Raw genomic sequence first — 23,649 nt, 5'->3', positions numbered from 1 at the left:
AAGTAAAGGAATCCTTAATATTACTTATAGCACCAATGTGTTTGAGCTATATTGACCACTAACCATCAGTTAATAAATACACGTTCACACTCTTGTTGCAAATAATATAAATTACAAACAGCGTTACATTACTAGAATTTGTAATATACTAAATACTAAAATCAACATCAATGTTAATTAATTACAATTGATATATTTTTCAAATTTATTTATCAGTTGACTCACACGTTCATAATAATGCAACATTAGCGCCATAAAATACACATTCATAGTAAAAATCGTAAACAATAACAATATGTTTGTCAATAAAACTAAATAGCAGTCTCCTTATAAAATATAGTCCGAAAAGTATATTATGACGCGGTGTTAAGTGAAAACGATATATATTAACTACTAGATACTTACTTCTCGTGTGGTAAAGCTTCCACGTGCCGTCCTTGGACACAGTAGCGATGTGCGACGTATCCACTGCAAACGCCACGTCATAAACACCGGACGTGTGTCCCGTCAGCTCGTACGCCTTTGTCACCTGTTTGAATTCACCGGTTCGCGTGAAACCGACCTCCATTACTTTGACGTCTGGCGAAAAACCTGTAGCGACTACGAAACGACCGCATGGCGATATTTTGGCTGTGTGAGTGTTCATTAGGTATGTGTCGAGTCGGTGAAGTTGTTGCCCCTTTAGATCCCATATAATCATATCTGTTTTCGATGTACAGGACATTAAGAATTTGCCATTGCTGGATATTCCGAAACCGATTACGTCATCCTCGTGAGCCTGGAAAAACAGTGAAAATACGCTTCGTTAATGCGACAAGGATAACGGCAACTCGCAATTAAACTGCAAAAAAACATTGCTCTGGGAAAATCGTTATTCTGCAATTACATCAGATTAAATAAATTAAAAAAAAAAATCATATAAATTTAAATGTACGAACGCCGGACGTTCTAAAATCAAATCCATTTTCTATTTAAAAATCAATAGGACATTATAACAGGCCATTATCATCAAGAACATCAAGATTTACAAATCATCCAATTCCGTTTACATATGCAACAAATAAACAAATTATATTAAGATAGCCTTGCTTTCTATAAGGGGAAGGATATTTGAAATCAGCTCAGTCCAGAGAGGACAACTTATTCATTAATTTAATATTTCAAAATTAAATGTAATATAGGTGAAAAGTTGCGTAATCGTGTCACAAAGGTATTCCGTCAACGTTCTTAAATAATAAAAGCCCTTTAGAAAGTCACGATGATTTGTAATTAATAAAAATCTTCTTTACTATGCAAAAAATATAAATAATTAGGAATATCATTTTCATAATTGGAATGGTTCTACATGTAGGTTACTAGTTTTAGAGTCTAATTTATAGGATATTATGATATTAAGGTGTTTATTTAAAAGGTACAATTAAAATAAAGTACTATGCAATCCTATAATTACAGCTGGTTAAGACTGGTCAGTAAGGGATTTTAATATTTTAAAGAAAAAATAGCAAAAGTTATTAAATAAATGTATAGTGCGTAGTTAAAGTGAGTTGCTAGATAAAAATTATATGACGAATAAAGAAGTTATTGATGATATGTTTTTAATCACCTAACGCATGCGTAATAAATGCTCTCAAAACATCTTGAGACAAATAACGCATGCCATATCAATATGCTTACGTATTAAAAAAACATATTACGCATAAGTTATACTAAGGAAAAATCACGTTTGTCAAGAATTGTTTCTGTCTAAGTAAACACGCGGCCGTGACGATGTCGCCATCTCACCGCTTTTTAGATTAGCTTCGAGATCGGAGGGTAATGCACTCTGGGACAAACAAAATACCTTACTTCTAAAGATCGAATATTTATTCCGTCGTATTGCAAGGACAATTGGTATGCGATACCCAAGCAATAATAACTCTATCCTTAGATAAACATGCAAATTTATTTATTTGTTAAAACTTGAAATTCGAACACACTGCGTCATATCATACCAATTTTACTATTTATTTTTAATATTGCTGGCAAAGAAAACAATATAAGTCCTAGTTAAAATGTTGCACCAAAAATATTGTGAAACCTTGAACCTTTTCGTTCGCATTAATAAAAAAAAAGTAACCGAATTGTCCTACAGCTGAGCTAAGAAAAATTATAAGATTTCAACGTATTCCACATTGTTGCGTCAGTGCGGACTGATGAATATATTATGTACCTATATATAGCAGAGTCACATCTTACACATGCAAGTTTTCTTACGATATTTTACTTTTCGTCTGAGCACTAGATGGTGTATAAATACAAATTAAGCCAATCAAATCTCTGTGATTTTTAGTCGGATTTCATTAAGGCTCGCCGGTGAAATTTACTGAGCTATCCCTCTTATATTCTTATATTATAAAACGCAATAAGCGTAAAAGCTGTATCGTTTATTTTAGTCAATTGTAAAAATAGTTACATAAGACATTCTTTAGATACGTTAATTATAGTAATTTTATATGTTATTTTAGCCGATTGTCACAACAATACTGCTATTAGGAATTTCTTTTAAATGATAACAATTAGGAATAATTTACAAATGAACATTACGATACGATGTGTGCGAACCGGTTGTAATTTGTTTCGATAATGTTGGTCATTATTGATCACCAGTGACAGCGTGGTGTATTTTTTAGAGCAATAACAGTCATAATTTCGCCCTGACCTAAATTCAGTATAGGCGGCCAATTTCTATTTATTACTATCCCCCCGCTGTCAGTTCGATGGGAGCAGAGAGATTAGGCAGGCTTTACGTGTATTCTGAGGCACGTGTCTAAAACTGCGATTATAATGAAATGCAATTATAAATGCTCCTAAAAATTTTTGACAGTTAAATCCGATAACTTTATTTAAGCCCGAAGTTTGTTTAAGAAGGTCATAAACGCCGAAAACACTGACTTTTTAATGTACTTATATTTTTTCAACCTATTATGATGATTATTTCCCCACTGGATCACAAGTTGACAGTGTGAAATATATAGTAACCGTAAAACTACTTATATAGATATTTTAAGTGTTCATTATTTACAATTACATTTTGTATATGCATTAGAATCGAATAATAATACAATTTGACACCTTTGAAACATCAAAAGGTATTTCCTATTAATATATTTTTAGAACAATTGGAAATAAAGAGGTACACTTAGTGTATACAATGAGAACATGAATAAATGCTGAGATAAAGTAAACAAAACAGATTGACTACTACTTATGCAGTCCAAATAATCAGCATCATGTTTTATGTAGGCACGCTCTCGAGGAAATATGACCGTCGAACCTTCCTGTAGCTAAAAATATATACTCGAGGCTGCGCGTGCGACGATCCGAGCGTATATCTACACAATACAAGGTACGGTAGTCGGTAGGTAGGTACAATAACGCCATTGTTCCAGAGGAAGGTCGCGCCAGTGATAACGAACATAATGGCTGTCTGACGAAGTAGTCAGCACTCACTCTTCAATCCATAAACAGGCGATGGGCACAATGTGACAGAACCAGCCTAACGCGCAAACCAAAAGGAATCATATTTAATATAACTTAAAATCTAAAATCGTTTCTAATAATTTTAAAGATTTAAAGTTCATTTACATGAAGGAAAGTTGAAGACGACACGGAAAGATTTTCCGGAAGCAACTCCTTTGTGTTCAGTGTAAAGATCTTAATGTATTCAAATAACCTTGCAAGTAGATAACGTTTTTGTCTTTTAAACTACAAATTTATGTCTAAGTCACTCCGAAATAAATACACTTAAAACTTACACGTAGCGCATACGTAATAGTGATAAGATTAGACTACAATGTTTATTCTACATAAAGTCATTAAAACTCTTAACGTTATGCGTACTAAGTAAATTTTGAATTAAAACCGCTTTTATTCGATACATAAACATGAAATTAGTCTTCTTGTGTCAATAGTCAAATCTTTATAACGATATTACATACCAAAATCTCTGGATATTTGGGGAATATTACTAAAACGTCTACCCATACATTGCATACATACATATAGATAACGATATCTGTAACCTATATAATTCAAATCGTTCGCTGTGTAGCGTTCCATTTGTAATACTTTTTAGTCATCCATTGTCGTAATCGGGAAACATAGCGGTATCATTATGACCTAATTACGTATGATACTGAAATCGATATTAATAGTGGCTTATAATTAATGTCTATGTAGCGTTATTACATCTGCCCGCATTGTTATTGTATATTTAGGTTGCATGTTCTAGAGCGTTTATCACAACGCAAATGTTCTAAGTCGTGACCTGGATGACGCAAATAGATGTTGCTGAAGATATAGGTCGGAAATGGTAATATCGTTGAGAGAATGATTGAGAATAAATTTGAAACAGATACAAATATTTCGAAGGAGTATCCTCTTACATAGAAAATGGTTATCATATATTTGTTAACAAAAAATGTAACCGTCTATATTTCAGAATATTAATATCAGAGTTAAAATCATCAAATTTAGAATTTGTATAGAAGATTAAAAGATTATAATTTTGGATACTCTTTCAAAATGGTTGCACACAAAAAAATAATTCTTTCTTATGACTTGAAATGTTTTTATTGATGTAGAGAAAACAATAGCAAGATTGTTTTGAATTTAATTAGAAATCGAAAGATATATTATGATCACGTTCAATTTATTTGCCATGATAATTTTATTACGCATTGTGTTTATTAAAAAAAAGATAGCAGTGTTGTTTGAACAATAATGAGAACTTAACTCAGACAATCTTGAAAGTAGCGCGCTTCATGTTACTATGTAGCGAAATCTTGAGATCTCACACATCGCATTCAATAATCATTTCTTGTTTAAAAGCCACCAAACAAATAGATATACAAACATTCTTAAATACATTGTAATACGCTCATTAAATTTACTTTTCAAGTTTATTATGTACTTATACATGTATTCATTTCAGTTTAGATTATTATTGAGCTGTACACGAACATTGCGGCCAACATAGTTTCTAGTAAGTAGAACTCAATCTTGGGTCAGGAGAGTTTGCTCTCTTATAACACATATATATAATACTACCAGTAGTCGCCCGCTACTTCGCACGCTTTTTTGGGTGTTGGTTGTCATGTGTCAGGCAAAAAAGTAGCCTATGTCCTCAAGAGTTTAAGTTTGCTTCATAGCAAATTTCATCAAATCCAGTTCAGCGGTTTGGTCGTGAAAGAGCGACAGACAGACAGAGTGACTTTCACATTTATAATACGTATCAATATAGATTTTAATTTGTCGTGTATAGGCCATAAAGTATTTTGTATTACAGCAAACGTAATTATTGATCAGATATAAAAACTAAAGTGCGCTAAAAGTAATTTATGATTAAGAGCAAGGGCTGTTTGTGTGGGTTTTAATGTGAAATAAATTGAAGGTGAAATATATAGAAATAATATAGTTTGTGTATATAATCAATAAATAGCGTGGGTAGCTTTTACCGGGCGTTCCTTTGCACGGAATTAAATATTTATTAAGCAAATACTGGTGGAAATTAATGATCGTTATGTAATATCCACATCGTGGTAGGTTTAGAATAATTACGGCTGGGTACCACCCAATCATCAATAATTCACCCCCAAAAATCAATATTTAGTATTTGTGTGTTCCGCTTAAAAGGGTGTAGTAGGTCAATGTAATTATACATTACAAGCAGATGAAATTAAACATTTTATTTCTTATGGTTAGTGGCGCGATAACGTAAAGAATACCAACCTCAATGATTGCTATTTGCCAACAGGTGTACCATATGGTCTGCCCGCCAAAAAAATAAAATAAAACGTATTTTGGTTCTTTTGTCTTTTCGCTTCATGGTGCCAAGTGAATATTAATGTAAATCAGTATTATTATTTTGGAGACTTAAGTGAATGCCGAAGACTCGAATTAAGCGCCAAATTAGTGTAAAATAACTGTTAAATAAAAATTTAATCATAATATATAAACTGTTATATGGTAAAGCTCAATTTCGTTTATCCCATCTAAATTGTCAGGATTCGCACTAGAAATACACTTGTCACAAACCACAGCCTTCATTGTTTGTTGATATGTTATTCTTTACATCCGAAATTATATTTTACAGCTCTGATATTTAACTCAGAGACCCGCCTGTGAAATTTGTGTGTATGTTTGGGTATTCAATTGTTGAAATCTACAACTTTGGACAATAAATATAAATTATTTACAGTTTAACAATACCCGAAAATGTGGGTCAATTATGTCCAACTCAGTAAGCATTCTATAACCGATCAGCAAATATTTGTTAACCCAAATAAATAGTTATAAAATGTACATTGAAAGGCTTATTAAACAAATTAAGTTCAGATACAAGAGGTAAAACATAGGATACTAGATATAGAATCGTTAGAATAGACAGAACCAGAGGTAAACTATGATTCCTTTGCCAGCACTTAGACATAATTAAGGTTTTTTACAATAGACTCTAAAGCGAAAAAGAATTTATTAAACAAATATCAAATAATAATATGCGACAACTTATTTTTATGTAATTTATAGGCAGATCGAAATGGCCTCTCATAGTACATAGAGTTTGATAATTTTACAATAATTATTAATAATTATTTGTCTGTCAAAAAAGCCTATATTAAAAAAGTTGCCATCATTCAACTTTAAAAAAAGAATGATTACTAAATATGTATGGTAATTAAAGTTCTTAATTACACATTCGCCGAAACCGAGAACTTTATAAAGTAATTAACAAGGAAACAATTAAGAGTAATAAACATTTTAATATGAAAAGGCCGTAATAAAATCTTCGAAAGATTGTTCGACTTGCTCGTCGATTAAGAGAAGAAATTTAAACTGTCACTTTAAAAAATTAAATCGAAAGTAAAGCATTTCGTAACGTAGAATCCATCCTACTTTCAGACGTAACGCCTAATCCCCACCAAAGAAATATATCATACGAGATATAATTACATACATTATTCAAGCAATTTTTTTTCTAATTTATTATTTATTTCTTACTAATAAAGACGTTTCCTGCTCTATTTATTAGTGCGTAATAATAACGACAGTGTATTTTTTTTATTGATATAATAGTATTCAGAATTCAAAATACCTTTGAAAAAAAATATAAACTGTCGATGTCATGTTAATCTTTCCAATAGATCGGCAAAATAATCTGTCTGTCAAGCCGTCTCGGAACAAATAATATTCAAAATAAAAAATATATTCAAGCATTTATTTTGTACCTATTTCATCCACTCATACTAATGCCTCTACATTGAATAGGGACGGAACACGTAAGCGAATGAAACCGCGCGGAGTAACTAGTTATTTATAAATAAAGACACTATGTCTACACTGTATAACGTTGTTACTGTTACTTGATGTGTTTTTAAACGTACATTTTCGCTTTACGTAATCGTTTTTTGGTGTGCTATTTCAAATGCTCGCTAACGTAACGACAGGCGGTTTCAGAATACTACCATGCAATCAATTCCTATAACAAACCGTGATAAAATGAAATTTTCCTGTCAGCAACAAGATGTAGAAAATACTTTTATTATGATTGAGTAATCAGAGTGATTAGCCCACAGCTGGGCAGATTTACGATGTTTATTAGAAAAAGTAAAAGCTTGTTATGTAAGAAGAGTTGATACAGATTTTCAATTTAGACAAAATTCAAAATTAAACGATACTTGACTAGATTGCAACCCGCAATTTACGGTGCGATTCACGTGTTCTAACCATTTCGCCATCGGGTCTTGATTGCTCCATTATATTAGATATAAGACTTTCTAAAGCAAATGCAGTGCCATTAATGCGTTTTCACTCAGTTATGGAAAATGAATTGCAAGCACAAGCTACTTGTAATACTTACAAATACTTGTAAGATGTGATCAGCAGAACATTTATTAAAAAATACTCTACTATTATTGTACATATTGTGCAGCGGCGTGTTTTATTGGGAATCATTTATCTTTAATTTGATGAATTTCTTTTTTTGTAATGTACGTATGCAAGATATCTCTTCACGCAAAAACTTTAGTGTAAACTACAATGAACGTGATTTAATTAGTTCTTTGAGATTACTTTTACAAAAAGCTATTACTTTTTCATAATTAGTAATTAAATTTATTCAACACGATGTTAATGTAACGCACCAATTACGCAACTTTGACTTGTTCGTCGCTTATTTCTACTGCTTTCATGTCAGTTAATAAACATCATAGGCATTTGTTTTAATTAAATATAAGAGAGTTTCGTTGTCAACGGTAAGAATTAAAAAAAAAACGTTCATTTGATTTTAAGACGGATACGTCTTTTGTACCTTTATAACACTGACTCTTACGCCCTTTAAATCGGTACACTACTGCTGTGTAAATATCGCAGATGTGTGTATAATAAAGGATCAGAAAAAAGTTTAATAGTATCCAGACTAGACTTGTACAAAGCTCTAAAACAATGACACAAACTGCAAAAAATAATGATAGAATAAAATTACACTCTTTAAGGAAAATGTAATTAAAAATCTGAAACAATCTAACTTATATGGCGATTGTATTCAAACAATTCTAATTTAATTTCGAATTATAATATTTACGTCATATTTCGTTAGATTACACACTAAGTATTAAGAATAAGTTTTAATAAGGCATTATTTTAATTAATACGCTTTCGTAACACAGATTTTACGAACTATTAAAACGAACGATAAGGATTAATATGATTTAATATGACATATTGAGGTTGAATAACAGATAAGAATTTAAAATAAAAAAATTAAAATATTTGAAATATATATATGCCACCGTAAAATCATAAATACCGTTATATTACAATCTATCCCGTGAGATTTGAAATTACTGAAAGATTGTGAACCGTAACATACTAGTTACAATTTCACGCATTATTTTTCTATAGATTAAAAGCTATCGAATTTAATTTCAGTTAAATTGTAAAAAAACACTAAATTAACCTAACCGAATAATTACAAACTATTCTCCGTTAAATTTTTTTCGGCAGTTTACAATCTTCGGCTATAATATAAATACATATATTTAAAATAAATAAATATATATGAGACAACATCACATACATTACTCTGATCCCAATGTAAGTAGCTAAAGCACTTGTGTTATGGAAAATCAGAAGCAACGACGGTACCACAAACACCCAGACCCAAGACAACATACAAAACTAATGATAATCTACATTAACTCGGCCGGGAATCGAACCCGGGACCTCGTGGCGTACCCATGAAAACGGTGTACACACCACTCAACCACGGAGGTCGTCATTTATCTGAAAGCATAAAAAATACAAGAACGTTACACAAAAACCCAAGGAACTTGTTGCGAAATTCGAAAAGTCGTTGTTATTAGTGTTGAAAATACAAATGATTATGTGCGAATCGCGAATACAATGCCTCTTATCACTACGTACGAACACAATGTAATTAAACATTATTAAGGCTTACTACGCCAATCAAAAGTTCTGATTATGAAGCATGTATGCGTCCTCGTTGATGCTACAAAAAACCGATGTTCTAATGATATAATTGATAAATTAATTTAAGTAATAATATAATTGATGAATTAATTTAAGTAATTTTAAGTCAACCAGTAAAGGAATTGCTTCGAAATTCAATTGCTAGAAATTATCCACAGATTAAAAAACGTACAAAAAAAACGTTACGATCGAAATTTGAATATTAGGTATAGGTATATCAATGTCTTTAAAATAAAACAATGGCGATTGGGGTGAATAAATTTTGATCATGGACTTAGCAATAGCGTGATATATTGACCACTATGTATAAAGATATATAAAATACATCAGTGCAGCCAATAGCCTCTGTGTGATGACGAAGGCGCAGACAGATGGCCGCGCGACTTCTTTGTTTCTAATAATTTTCCGCACGTTTATACTTGACGGGCGGATCTATGCCAATGGTTTGAACGAAATAAACAATTTCGACTAGTCATAGTCATTCCATAGTGTATTCATTATATGCTTATAGTATTGATAATTCATTTAAAAATGGAAAAATAGCATAGACAAAGGCATAAACATTATTACATATACAATATTCGACCTTTTTTACAAAGGTGAAATTAAGAATAAACAATTAGTAACGAAAAAAAAAAAACAAAGTACGAATTTCACTGATATAACTTAGTGTATATTTTATTAAGTTATAAGTACCTGTCTACAAAAGATTTATTAAAAAAAAAACAATAACGGATAATAATCTATAATATTTCATTGTTACATAAAAACAAATACGCGCTTTCCGATGTAAATCCCAAGATGGACCCAATTGTTTAGTGTGATTTTATTGTCGTTTAACATTGTTATACTCTATTGAGGACACGATATAATATTGAATTTAAACAGGCACTTGAACTTTTTGAGGCGATCACTTGTACAAACTATATGTTTAAATGACTATTTAAACGAAAAATATATAGCATATTTATTTGGAAAACAAAGCATTATTTTATTTATTTATGTTACTAAACATTAAGAACCGTAACGTACATAAATATGTATAAACTTTTTTTTTTAGCGACACTGAACAAAAAAGTATTTATTTACTTAAACATACCATCGGTGTCGTGTAACATCCATACACAAACAAATATTATATTTAAATATCCAAAAGAAAACAAAAAAAAATACTTTATATTACATTTAATGTGCACAACTCGAGTTTACTAACAGATGGTTTTTACCTGTTCCGGGTAGAGATTTTTTTACAAGGGTTACATTGAATAGGTAGTTATTTTCTGAGTTTATCAGCCGTAAAAGACAATGGACGTTATAACCACGAAAATAGTAACAGCAACAATGAATCACCTTAACAAGAACATCCGTAGTCTGCAAACGGTTATCTAAAACATAGCAATTTATATGTTGACCCTTATACGCTGCTCCACGACCACTCATAATAATTTAGTCTTGACTAATTTATCGACAAAGTGCGTATTTAAAACTATTTACTATTTGTACATACATCAAAGTAATTAACAGTATATTAAATGTTATTTATTTTTTAATTAGAAAACAAAGATTACAAAATTATAACGATTAAAAACAATGGGACAAATAACAAATAAACCAATTAAGTTTCCATTATCGATTAGTATACAGTGATAAGGAGCAGAGAAAACCAAAAATAAAATTTGAAACAGCTTATTTATTCAAAATATTAAAAAAAAAGCAATTAATTTCCATTTATAATGAAACATGAAGGAAATCATTAATAACGATAACCATTATTTTTAAACTTTAAAATGGAAGAGAAATAAAAATTATGTGATATCAATAACTGTCATTTATTTCAAGGCTATCGTACCATTGTATTCAAGGCTTTCTGCAGCTATCGACATAAATAATGAAATATTAAATGAAAGTTCTAGCAATATCCGATCAATACCTTTTACGTTTCATGTTCTATAGAAGCTGGTTCAACGATATAAAAATAAAAAGCAAAGAGGATCTATTTCGTCAAAGCTCGACGTTCCGAAAAAAAAAGATTCGTCATCTTTTTAGGTATTCCTGCCACGAGCCGTTTAGTTGCAATTGTAGATAACTATGTAGAGGCGAACATTGCATTATGTGTGAGTATTTTATCGAACATTGACTTTTGCACAATTTAATGATTAGCAGAGCTCAGGTCTAAGAGCGATCTAATTAGTATTTTAAATCCTTTTAAATTTATTTTAATTAAGTTTTCACTCGCGTGTTCGGGATTTAAAAAAAGAAAAAAATGCTGAATTTCATAAAGTTTGATTCATTGGTTGTACCGTAAAAACCTGATTAACAGACACCGATACTTTCGAATTTATAATAATAGAGTTTGTTTTTATATTTTTACTTGAAAACCTATATCTTAAATATGCTTAGACTAAACAATTCGGAATCGTTTTCTCCTCTGTTTGTCAACCGATATTGTTATTTGTATGAGCTATTTATTTACCTTTAAAAAAGGTATATCTACATTTATTAGTTTAAAATATTTTCTATACGTGCAAAACACTATAATTTTATTTTTTTAGTCCCTGTATGTTATGCATTGATTCCATGCCTATCTTACATTATTTTAACAAATTAATAGGATAGTTTTGTATTGTAATAATAATATATATAGATATATACTATGTTGTTAGACAGCTCTGTTCACAGCAGAAAGGCTGCGATGTCGACAAATGAAGCGTGAACATTACTAATTACATGTTCTGAGTTCATCAGCCGTATTCAAGTTCGTCCACCGACTTCCTGAAGCAACCGCAAGTTGCTACACGAAACTTTATCAGAGTATTTACAAACATTAGCACCACACCTTCCGGAATCTTATCATTATCAGATTTTACATTATCACTTTCGAGTACGATAACAATAACTGATAATTGCACTGCGTTTATTACATCTTTCGTAATCCTTGAAAGACAAGCGATTACTTACGACAGACTTTCCAAGGTTGTATCGGACACGTATTAGCGACAAACGATTAACATTTACCAGAAAAAGCATTATTTCATTAACTAAGTTAAAACCGATAATGTTACTGATAAGCAAAGGTCTACGCGTCCCAGAGGGATTGATACACGAGTCACAATTTAATCATTGGCCATGCCAATGTGATTACATGCTCCAGCTGGCGACAAGCAATTATTTTATTTACAGCCTTTAAGGGTTAAAACTTGGTGGTAGGGTTATCTGCAAGTACGTCTGGGAAGGTACCACACACTTATCAGATATTCTATTGCCAACTGTACCTACTTGGTGTTGTTGTGTTTCGGTTTGAAGGGTGAGTGAGCCAGTGTAACTTCGGGCACAAGGAACATAACATCTTAGTTCCCAATGTTGTTGGTGCATTGGCAATGGAAGGAATGGTTAACGTTTCTTACAGCGCCTTTATGGCTCCTATGGACGGTGGTGACCACTTATACTCGTCCGCCAACATAACCAAAAGACATAATATTTCCGCAACCAGGATATTTTTTCTTCATTCCAAAAGGCAAAGAGACACTTGATTTTTTGCGCTGGGGAACAAAAAGGATTGTTACGTTAACACTGTATTTGGATATACATAGGTTTAATTCCGACGAACGAAATTTATATTATTATATTAAATATAAATTAAGCACTTCAAAACTCAATGGTACTTGACCAGAATTGAACCAGCGATCGTTTATAATTATATTATTTATATTAAAATTTACGTATTGCTGGACAATCTCGGTTCAAATCAATTGAATTTATTTTTAGTATAAAGTTCTTTCACGATCTCCATTTAAAAGTATTGTTTTCGTAGTAGGAACGTTAACTGTATTCAATATATAATTTTATTGATACGAAAAACTTAAAGGTTACTTTTTTAATCAATTTCATTGTACAATGCCGATAGATCAGTATTGTAATTTGGTATCAATGAATATAAATTAAACGAACTTGACTTTATTGCCTCACGTAAATGTAAATGTTCGTAAGGACACTGTAACAGTGTCTGCTAATAATATCGAATTGATGCAAAAACTAAATACTAATTATTTTGACGTTTTTAAATGTATACAATAATAGGATTCACTCATATTTTCTTTAGATCATGTCTCTACCGTAATGCGTCTATCAAATTAAAAATTATATCCAAAAACGTAATTTCAATTTAAAAAAAATGCCATATTTAATCTTCATATATAATCTTAACGGTATCCAATGCAGCTAGAATCGATATAAGACCATTTCTTGGACCACATCAATTCATTTAAAGATAACAGTTGTCGGGTATGACTCTTTCTTAAAAAATGCATAAAAAATATACACTCAGACGAAATTACTTATTTCGTTAAAGCCGATTACAAAGAGTCAAAATTAAAAAAAAAATGAACAGCAGCGTATTGTAATTTCGATTCTCTGGACGATAATTTAACAATTATCCTTTATGAAACGTGGTTTGGAAGATTCCTTGTAAACATTTCTTCAAAAAATAAGCAAGCCTCTAATAATAAGTTATCATCATCAAGTTTTGTATTTTTCGCTACGTATTGAATAATACAACAATTTATTAATTGTTACATAAAAATACGAAAAAGATTTTTGAAAAAAAATACCCGTCCCGTTTTCCATTCTTTCCCATGAGACGTCACGTGCGTCTCAAGAGACGGAATGCATGCTCAAGATCATACGACGTCCAACAAAAGGACCCCATCCCTGTTCATGAGAAACTAGCATCAATTATCTTATCATCACGACTTGTTCCAAAAGTTTCAGTGAGAGCAGGTACAGGCACCGACATTGACAAATTCCTTTTTGTTCCGCTAAAATAACTAAACCGGTGGAGTCTACCTGAACGTCGTAAACAACACTGCGAGTGAATAAAGAATTTGTATTCTAGTTATAAACTTTATACGATATATTAAATGCTTTATAAAATATATGCAATTTTATTCTGATTATATTTATCGTCACGTCTGTGATATTTGATATATTTTAGTAGTCATATATTTGACTCGAGTTTAAAAAATAACGTATTAATTTATTACTAATGATTTGAATAAAAAAATATAATATAACCGTGAAATATTCTTAGGTAGAATATTTCTTGAACTTTAAAACCGTAAGCAGATTTCTTACCATTTTAAGTCTGAAATCTACTTAAAATTTAATTCCCTAATTAGATATTCACTTTTGTAAGAGTTCTTTTCAATATATTCAGCTCAATAATCTTCTATTTCGCAAAGCCCTTAAGCCCAAATACCACATATAATTAAATAGTCAGTAAAAGCAATTTATTGTTATACAAAAAGTAATATTACAAGAAAGTGTAGGTATACAGTGTTAGAGTCATAGATAGGCACTATTAATTAATAAATAATTAGTAATAAAAAAAACGGAACCTACTTCATTTGTTTTTTTTACAATTGTTATTGCAAGAATTACATTTATAAACCCAAAGACAATAAAATTGTGTAGTTGGTTTGCAACATCTATGTAGTGTTTATGCAGGCAAATGATAAGAGAATTATTTATTGTATTAAATACGAAAACAATAGCTTTTTCCAGTAATTAATGACTAAATTTGTATAATATCATAAAAAATCACAGGTACATTGCTCTATCGCGATATAATTCATTTATGTATGGCTTAAGTTCGATATCCGTTGAACAAAAACGACACGCTTGCAACACTGATAGAAGACAAACCTCTTTTACTCAAACGTTACATATAAAAACTTGGGGCTCAAAATCTCAACGCAATTTTATTTTAAAACTTTCCATGTAGGAATATTACGTAGATCCATCCATCCACTTCAAGGCGACATTTGGGTACGGGAAATAGACCCACCAGGAACAGCATATCTATATGGGGTTGGCATGAAACAGCCGGTCGTAATATTTTAACACATCCCTCGCACTTTGTCCCCCAAAATAAAGCGCAACATAAGCGATTCATGATGAAGGTGAAACAAAGTTCCTCAACCTGAATGAGACACGTGGTATTCGAACAGATTTTTCAGCTGAGGCCAACGATCTATACGTGGGTTTACATTATGACGCCCACCTATTTTCAGCCAGTCTATATTTAATGCGTATTTCACGTTACTGCGATCAAAAGATGCCGAATTTGCGACTCACGGCCAAACGATTATTATTCTCGAAAATACATTATAAAATCTGTTTTTATTTACATTTCTAACGAAACAGTATCTCTGTCTAGATCAGTGTTTGTCAATATGTTATTGGGGCTATGGTATATCATTAAAAATTGCAAATTGTACGTGTACTTAAGTAATAAATAACGATTATAAATTATTTATTTGTTAGTTATAAATATTATATTTTATTATATTTGTGACGGTAAACTTTTTATTGACTGTATACAAAAAAGTAGGTATATGCAATGTTCGCATTTAGTAGACGATATTGTTTTTAAATTTAAAGTAATAGTGTAACTACATTAATACAGATCAAGCAACAACTCTTAATTTTACTAATAAAAAGATATAGTTACTATAAAATAGCTTAGTCTTGTAATATAAAACAATTCTTAACTATGTGTTTTTATTTTATTTTTTATCTGTATTAAATACATAAGATAAATAAATAATTGTTAATTAACAAATTTTTAATTTGTTTAGCTTTTATATCGCTATCGACGTTTTTAGTAATCGGACATGATCGCCTTGCATTTGTATTATTTATATAAATACATCGCTGCATTTGAAATCGCTGAATTATATTAATTATATTAAAGTAAATTCAATTCCATTTTTATAATTAATACGAATCCAAACTAAATCACTGGCAAAAGTAAATGATTTTATAAATTAATTCTGAAATCCAACTCATCTTAAGGTCAGTGAACATCACCAACTAAATTGGAGAGGTACCATTATCAATAACACTTAAACAAGAATACATTCGAGCTCTGTTTACACAACGCCATAAAACGGAATGAACAGATTTTATTATAATCTGTGTAATTGTATGGTAATTTTGAATTTCGAAAGTAAATATTGTAAAATCGTCTCAACTGCCGAACGTTTTGGAATAAGTTAAAAAAAAAGATACAAGAACGATTTGTAACGAGTAAATTGTCTCACGAACCATAACACGATGCTTTTACCAACTCGTAAACGAATGTAATAGACCATATCCGAAATTATTTAATAAACTGTATAATATGAACCGTGTTAACGTAAACGCGTAAGTAAAAACGATACGCCTAATGTATTGATATCATCTTGTTCTCTTTTTTTATGGCTTTTCTTTGTGCCAAGAGGGCACAAGATTATTTCGCCAATGTCACGTGCGATGGAGAAGACACGATGGAGATTGAACGGTGCAGTCGAGATTGCAGGCTTAAATTAATTTTAAATCTTGTTCTCTAATACTATCAAAACACGAAACAACTTCATACGTCACGTAGATAAAATTACGTATTACTTCCGTTCGTATGCTATTTGTTTTATATATATTTATTTTATGTAACACATATGCATATATTTTAAAATAAATTTCGTATATTTAAACAATATTGTCAGGTTGAGTTTTTTTTAAAGACTTCCGCGTAGATCTGCTTCTAAAAACGAACAACAAGCTTATTAAGATTTGAGTCATTATGCAAATTGAATCTTATGCTTCGGTGTAAAATTGAGGAAGTAAATTCGACATAAGAACCATAAAATATAATAATTTGCGATTTGCTAAATTTATAATAAATACGAAAATTTTGAAAATTATAACCGATCGTTAATGTTATCTTGGTCAAGTGTTGCGTGTCGTCGATGACAACCGTTGAAATACGTATATATACAAAGTGAAACTGAAAGTAAAAGTATGCCAAGAAAATGTAGTTGCATAAAATAAATATTAAATAGTTTCATACGACCGATGACCGCAACGAAACAATTTCTGGCGGAAAATTATTACCAAATATATAATTAATGAGTTTATCCGATCGTCTTTCCGGAGGAAGGCTCGTTTAAACGTTTAATTTCGGTTTGTTACTTGTGCAAACGTTTTATGTCCTTTTAAAGTAAGATCTTGCTCAACAGAACCTTGTTGTATCGGTACATTCAGTCTATTTACAATATATAATTCAACATCTTACAACTTCCCTGTAATCATGGCCATTCCATGCTAAGACTGAATCATTTCTATACTTGTATTTATTCTCGTGAATTTGTTTTGATATTTAAGAGTAAAGCAAAATCTCATACTAATTTCATTAAACATAATGTACTCAATTTTTTTTAAATTGATTTCAAAATGAGTAGCTTAACTGTTTAAAAGTACTGTAAGTCACGTATATACATTTGATCGTAGATTTCTCAACATGTCACGATAAAACAAACGTACTCTTTTAAATTGAACATTAATATAATTCGATGCGGTTTCCACCATTTCATTAAGTAATTTCCTAGAAAGCTCCGACCGGAGCTTTTACTTTTTATAAGTTGATTTCTATAAGTGTTGTGTTCATATCAATTATCTTTAGTGCCTATCTTATTTCGTTTGTAATAAAGTCGAAGGTCAAAAAGGCAAAATATACTTGTGTATATCCTTCGAGCGGTTTTTTTGGCAAAAATTCAAAACCTCGAAGAACTTCAATAATGTTTTATAGCTCAAACCGTTTCCAAAGGATCTTTACATGATTTAATATCCTGGCATTACGGAAACAGTTCAAGAGTAAGCATAACAAATTATGCCTATACGAATATACTACAATTAGTATTACTTAGAAATAATATTTTCATTAAGTTGCAGAAGTGTTTTAGTACAATTTACAAAATTATAATATAATATAAATAATGACGTAATTTTGGAATTCATATTCATATCTAAACAATTTTGACTAACAAAGACTCCTATAGTAATTGTCGTAAATGGCTGCGATGTAATGATGAATCACATAATATACTTATCATTTATCTGTTAATTTTGTTTATTTTGCGAAAACGCTGATAGTATTTCTAAAATCATAAAATAGGTAGCTTTTTCTCTGAATACAGATAATAAAAATAAATTTACCTTATCGAATGTAATGACAGGCGTCGCAGATCCTATTGTCCCGTCCTTTTTCTTCTCGATCTTGTACACGACGATGTTGTTATCCCGCACGGTGTGAACGACGAAGGCTTTGGAATCTGGACTCCAGGCTACATGTGATGCGTGGTCAAAGTTGATGTTCACCCTCAACGTCTTGTGCTCCTTCACGTTTAAATCGCGTATGTCCCACACGATCACAGATCCATCTGTTTGATAAATTTCATTTTTATTAAATTTAGGGATTGAAATACATCCACAACTACGATTTATAACATAATAAGCCTTATATGTTGTTATACTCCAAGTATAATTGATTAAATTAAAAGATGCAAGTGTACTTAGAAGTCGATTTAGTATATTATTCGAAGGGCGTCAAGTATTTTCCCTATCACACACAATTATATCGAGATATTTATTTGTGACGCCATTCGGAAGATGGCAGAAGGTGAAATACACAAGATTTTCATGTCGGTTTCCCAATGCCATGGCATCGCTGACCATGACTGCGAGTCGTTTCATTGCCAACCTCATTTTGACTCACGCGATAACGTAGGCAGTGACTTGTCGCCCACACATTGATGACACTTAATAAAATAACCCAAACGATTGTTAAACTGCATTTTTAAACTACAAAAACATAACGAACAGACATACTATATAGCCTGAAGATTATCAGCTTTAGCAAACAATCGCCTCAAACATAAAATGCTTCACCATTGTATAGACCTAACAGTATCCTTCTATTGTCTCGATTTTACTTTTCCTCTTAAATCTTTTGAACATTTACAATACTTAACAAATCCTAATACTTTTAAAATCTTTAAGTCAGGTAGTGTTATAAATGTCTTTACAATATTATCATTACTTAAGAAGAAACATAAAAAAATCAAACTTAGCGTCTTAAGACATTAACTGCTTGTTTTAGGCAATGTGCAAATATAGACTGAGAAATCTAGGTAAGCGTGCAGCAATGCGGGAACCAGTAAAAGGTCATCAGAGCACTGAGATATCGAAACTGAGTCACTGTATCAAGGCCTTTGGATTTCAGGCTGTTACGAGCGCAATTTCAATCGCTTTAAACGTAAAGTCGTGGACCAGCGACGGTAACTGACCGGCAGAGCGTGTAATGCCAACTATTGGAAATCGTAATCCATCCATATTATTAATATAGTCCGTCATGCGTGCCCGCGATAAAGTTATCGTTTGAACCGGAGTCAAGGGAATTTTGTGTGTTTGATGAACCGGTTGACTGCGAAACCGTCAAGAATTATTAATTGCGATTAACTATAACTCCAACGAAACTTTGTCGCATATGAATGTTTCATTTTCGTTTATCGATAAATCACATAGCATTTCTGATATATAGATCAGCTGGTAGTCACCCGCGGGTTCGCTCACGTTATAGGTTGTTGGTTGTCATATGTTAGGCAGAGAAAGTAGCATATGTCCTTCCGTGGAGTTTGCTTCAAACCAAAATTCATCAAATTCGGTTCAGCGGTTTGGTCGTGAAAGAGCGACAGAGAGACAGACAGATATACATGGTCACTTTCACATTTATAATATTAATATAGATTTCACAAAATTATGCAAAGGAAAAAATGACTGATTTGTATAGATTTATTCCGATAAAACCAACGACAAAGGAAGGATACGATTAAGTTAATAAGCAATTATTTCGAAAGAGTATAGTGAAACAATTAACGAGCGATTTAGTTAATATCACCAATTAATTAATTTACACCAGCAGTTCCGTCTGCATTTAACTAATAGACATGCATTTATTTACAAACATTTCTTTTTAATTTATTTATATAATTTTAATTAAGAATTCAGTCAGCTATTTGATTAGCGGTCACTAAAATAAAAATAGAATACACCATAGATAAAATAATCATATAAGAGGTTATCAGGACCTAAATAATATAATTTTCCATTCGATATGTTTGTAAAACTTTACAGTAATAACTCTGAACATTTCTAGGTCTATAATTCTGCCTTATAAATGTATTAACGTAAACGCTAGTGCGTACTAATACATACATAACGTACACACAATAAAGGCCATCTCATATGTCCATCGTTCGTAACAACTAAAGCAATTATTATCATACGGCGCTACAAATAAAACAATTAAAAAATAATACTTCTACAAGTTGGAATAAAAAAAAAGTTAAAATATTAAAAAATAACTTGATATATGTGTTAGGTTCATTATAATGTTTTAGGTTAATTTAATTTAATTAAATTTTCATAACATTTAATCTATAATCATCTCCAGAGACATGCTTATCGTCCCTTTAGTGTATATCTCTAATATATTTATAGATTTTTGATCCAATTTAATACACCTGTTTGTTTTATAGATAACTTTGGATTATGAATGATAAATATTTGCTCGTTTAATAAAATGATGATATTTTTATAGTTTAATTAGACGATTGAGTGTCATAAATTAAATAGTTAATTTTGGTAGAGAGCCAAATAATATAAATAAACACATGTGCTGATATTAATAGAAATTTACATTTATTACTTTCGATTACCGCTTACATTTTGTTTGTTAGTTGTCATGGTTATTTTTTACTTATTTAGATGGATATTTTAATAAGCATAACATAGTCTACCTATTTATCTCATTAAGGCTAAACCACTGCACCGATCGCAATGAAATATTTGATAAAGGTCTTAACTTGGAAAACTCTTGAAGTAAAATATTATAGTGTATTCATTCATCACTGCAACATATTAAAGTACTTTTATGAGCCTACTTAAATAAAGAATATTTTGACTTTGATTTTTGATACACGAAATCAACGGAAACCACACAATCTACTTTTCGAACGCATAGAAAAGCCAATTTAAGTATACATATATATTAAGGTTAAATATGTTTATTTCAAGTAATAAAAATAAAATTAAAAATATATTTATATAAAGAAACAATAAAAAAAACCTTTTTGGTTAATTTACTTAACATGTATGCATATGTTTTATCAAGTTACAGATCAAGGCCCAAGGGTGAGATATGACGTAATGTTTTATGCATTCAAAAGAGCTCGGATAATTATGCGCCTTTAATTAAATTTTATTATTAGAATACAATGAAATTATATTTCTTTAGGGCACTGCGAACGATATAGCCTCAGTGAAGACCTTCAAAATTTTATGAATATTATGGAACATAAAATATATAACTAATAAATATAACATGATATACTAAAACAAACGATCTAGCGATTTCAGTTTTATGAGTCCAATAACGGGACATTTATTTTTGTTGAAATCATATATTTTTAAAGGACTTTTCCACTGCTCTTTGCGTATGGTTTCATTAAAAAATCAAATATTAATAGCAAGCTGTAGATTCAAAAAAATAAGTATTGCCATTCGTAAAACGATCACGTCGGCATTCTATTAGAAAGTGGCATTTAAATCAGTCTTATTACTTAGCAATATAAATGTAATTTGTTAATTTAAGTTCATCACGGAGTCTTGCGTATCAACACTTAAGCATACAAAAAGTTCGTTATTATCCGAAATTAATAAAAAATTCATGGTCATGGTCCAGACGAGGCAACAGTTCGAATTATACGTACAGTTATTATTAATTCTGTAATAATTTGCATTTTTAAAGCAACAAAAACACTCTGATCCCAATTAATAATTATTAATTAATTAAAATTGATTGATGGAGCGTCTGTCCGTCTACTATACCGATTACCGATTTTCTTATGTATTATTCTTTTTAAATAATATAGCTACACTAGTTTTATAGGTCAGTAGAGATATACGCGTATATATTATCGTCTTTATATTCAGAAAGCGACACTATTGGAGAGTTTGACCCAGTTGCGACAAGCGTTCGAACTTCTAATCCGAATAACAAAAATTTACAGTTATTTAAGAGATATCGATGTTTGTTTTATATTTTTTATTTTCGTACAAAATGTTCATAATAATTATATGTCTTAAATATGAGTATGGTTGCGCGTTTAATTCTTTTAGTTCATTGGCCTTTTCAAGGGAACTAGGAAGTAATTCAGTATACAGCAACAAAGCCTCATCGACCATCGATTGATTCGTTACTTGGCTACACGTTATCAATGTTTAAATCATTGCCAAAGTCAATTCATACAAAACGACTGACGATTTTAAAAACACGACACACAACAAAAACTCGTCCATGTCAGTAACGCTTGTACCGAATTCAAGGTCTCTCTGTATTGTAGATGAGCCTCAGCTAAAACATACTTAGTTTTATATACGTAAACATAATTAGAAATGACTTTTTGTTCAAAATATAATCCAAATAAATTATACGTTGTTTAAATGTTTCGGTACGACTAAGCTCTTCGATCAAATGTCTCAATAAATCTTAAAAGATTATCTTGATTTTTGTCATAATTCTGGAGGTTCGATTTTCAACATCACAGAGCACTCATGTGTTTAAACTTTGTGCGATATCGTGTCATGGTGTCTTGGTGGGGATCGTGGGCGTGTCGAAGTGCGATGACGAAACGGAACCTTACTTTGTGCAAGTTATTGTGAAAGAGTATCGACGCGGAGGCGAGCTGTGCAAGCGCCATGGTCAAATCACCTCGTATTGTTAACAAAAACGACAAACCATATTAAGCTGAAATAACGATAATATGTTGAGAAACACCGAAGTTATTGTGAGCCTCGAGGTTATTGTTTTTCAATTCAATGTTTATTTATTGTTCGTAAAAATTAATATTGATTTTTTAACTAGTAACTTTTAAGTCATTCTTAATCCTTTTTTATTGTAGAAATTATAATAAGTTAGGAATCGAACGTAAATCATTTATAAGATACTGTATCGTAAACGAGCTCAAAAAGAGTTGATTTTCATAAAAAATAATAATTTTACAACCACTTTTTTTACAAACTCTCTATTAATAGTAATTGACAAGTAAACTTTTAAATAAACAATTACATTAAAATAGATACGTCTTTAATTCCTTGAAACGACGACATAATATGCATAAGTGACGAATAATTTTCAATGATTATTTAACGTTATGTATGTATGTGTTGCTCGTAATAGTATGCATC

General features: G+C 30.9%; 1 protein-coding gene across 1 annotated transcript in view; it reads right to left on the bottom strand.

Moving 5' to 3' along the window:
* LOC124534462 (transducin beta-like protein 2) overlaps positions 1–23,649 on the bottom strand; it is a 73,129-nt gene that overhangs the window by 14,639 nt on the left and 34,841 nt on the right. Inside the window, exons 3-4 of the mRNA XM_047110353.1 lie at positions 18,559–18,782; positions 406–778 (exon numbers count right to left, since the gene is read on the bottom strand). Of these exons, the coding sequence (XP_046966309.1) occupies positions 406–778; positions 18,559–18,782 (597 nt within the window). The remainder of the gene's footprint in view (positions 1–405; positions 779–18,558; positions 18,783–23,649) is intronic.

This window comes from Vanessa cardui, chromosome 12 (genome assembly GCF_905220365.1).
Source record: "Vanessa cardui chromosome 12, ilVanCard2.1, whole genome shotgun sequence".
NCBI lineage: Eukaryota > Metazoa > Arthropoda > Insecta > Lepidoptera > Nymphalidae > Vanessa > Vanessa cardui.
The sequence above is the reverse complement of the archived record's forward strand: the minus strand, read 5'-3'. Positions and strand labels throughout refer to the sequence as shown.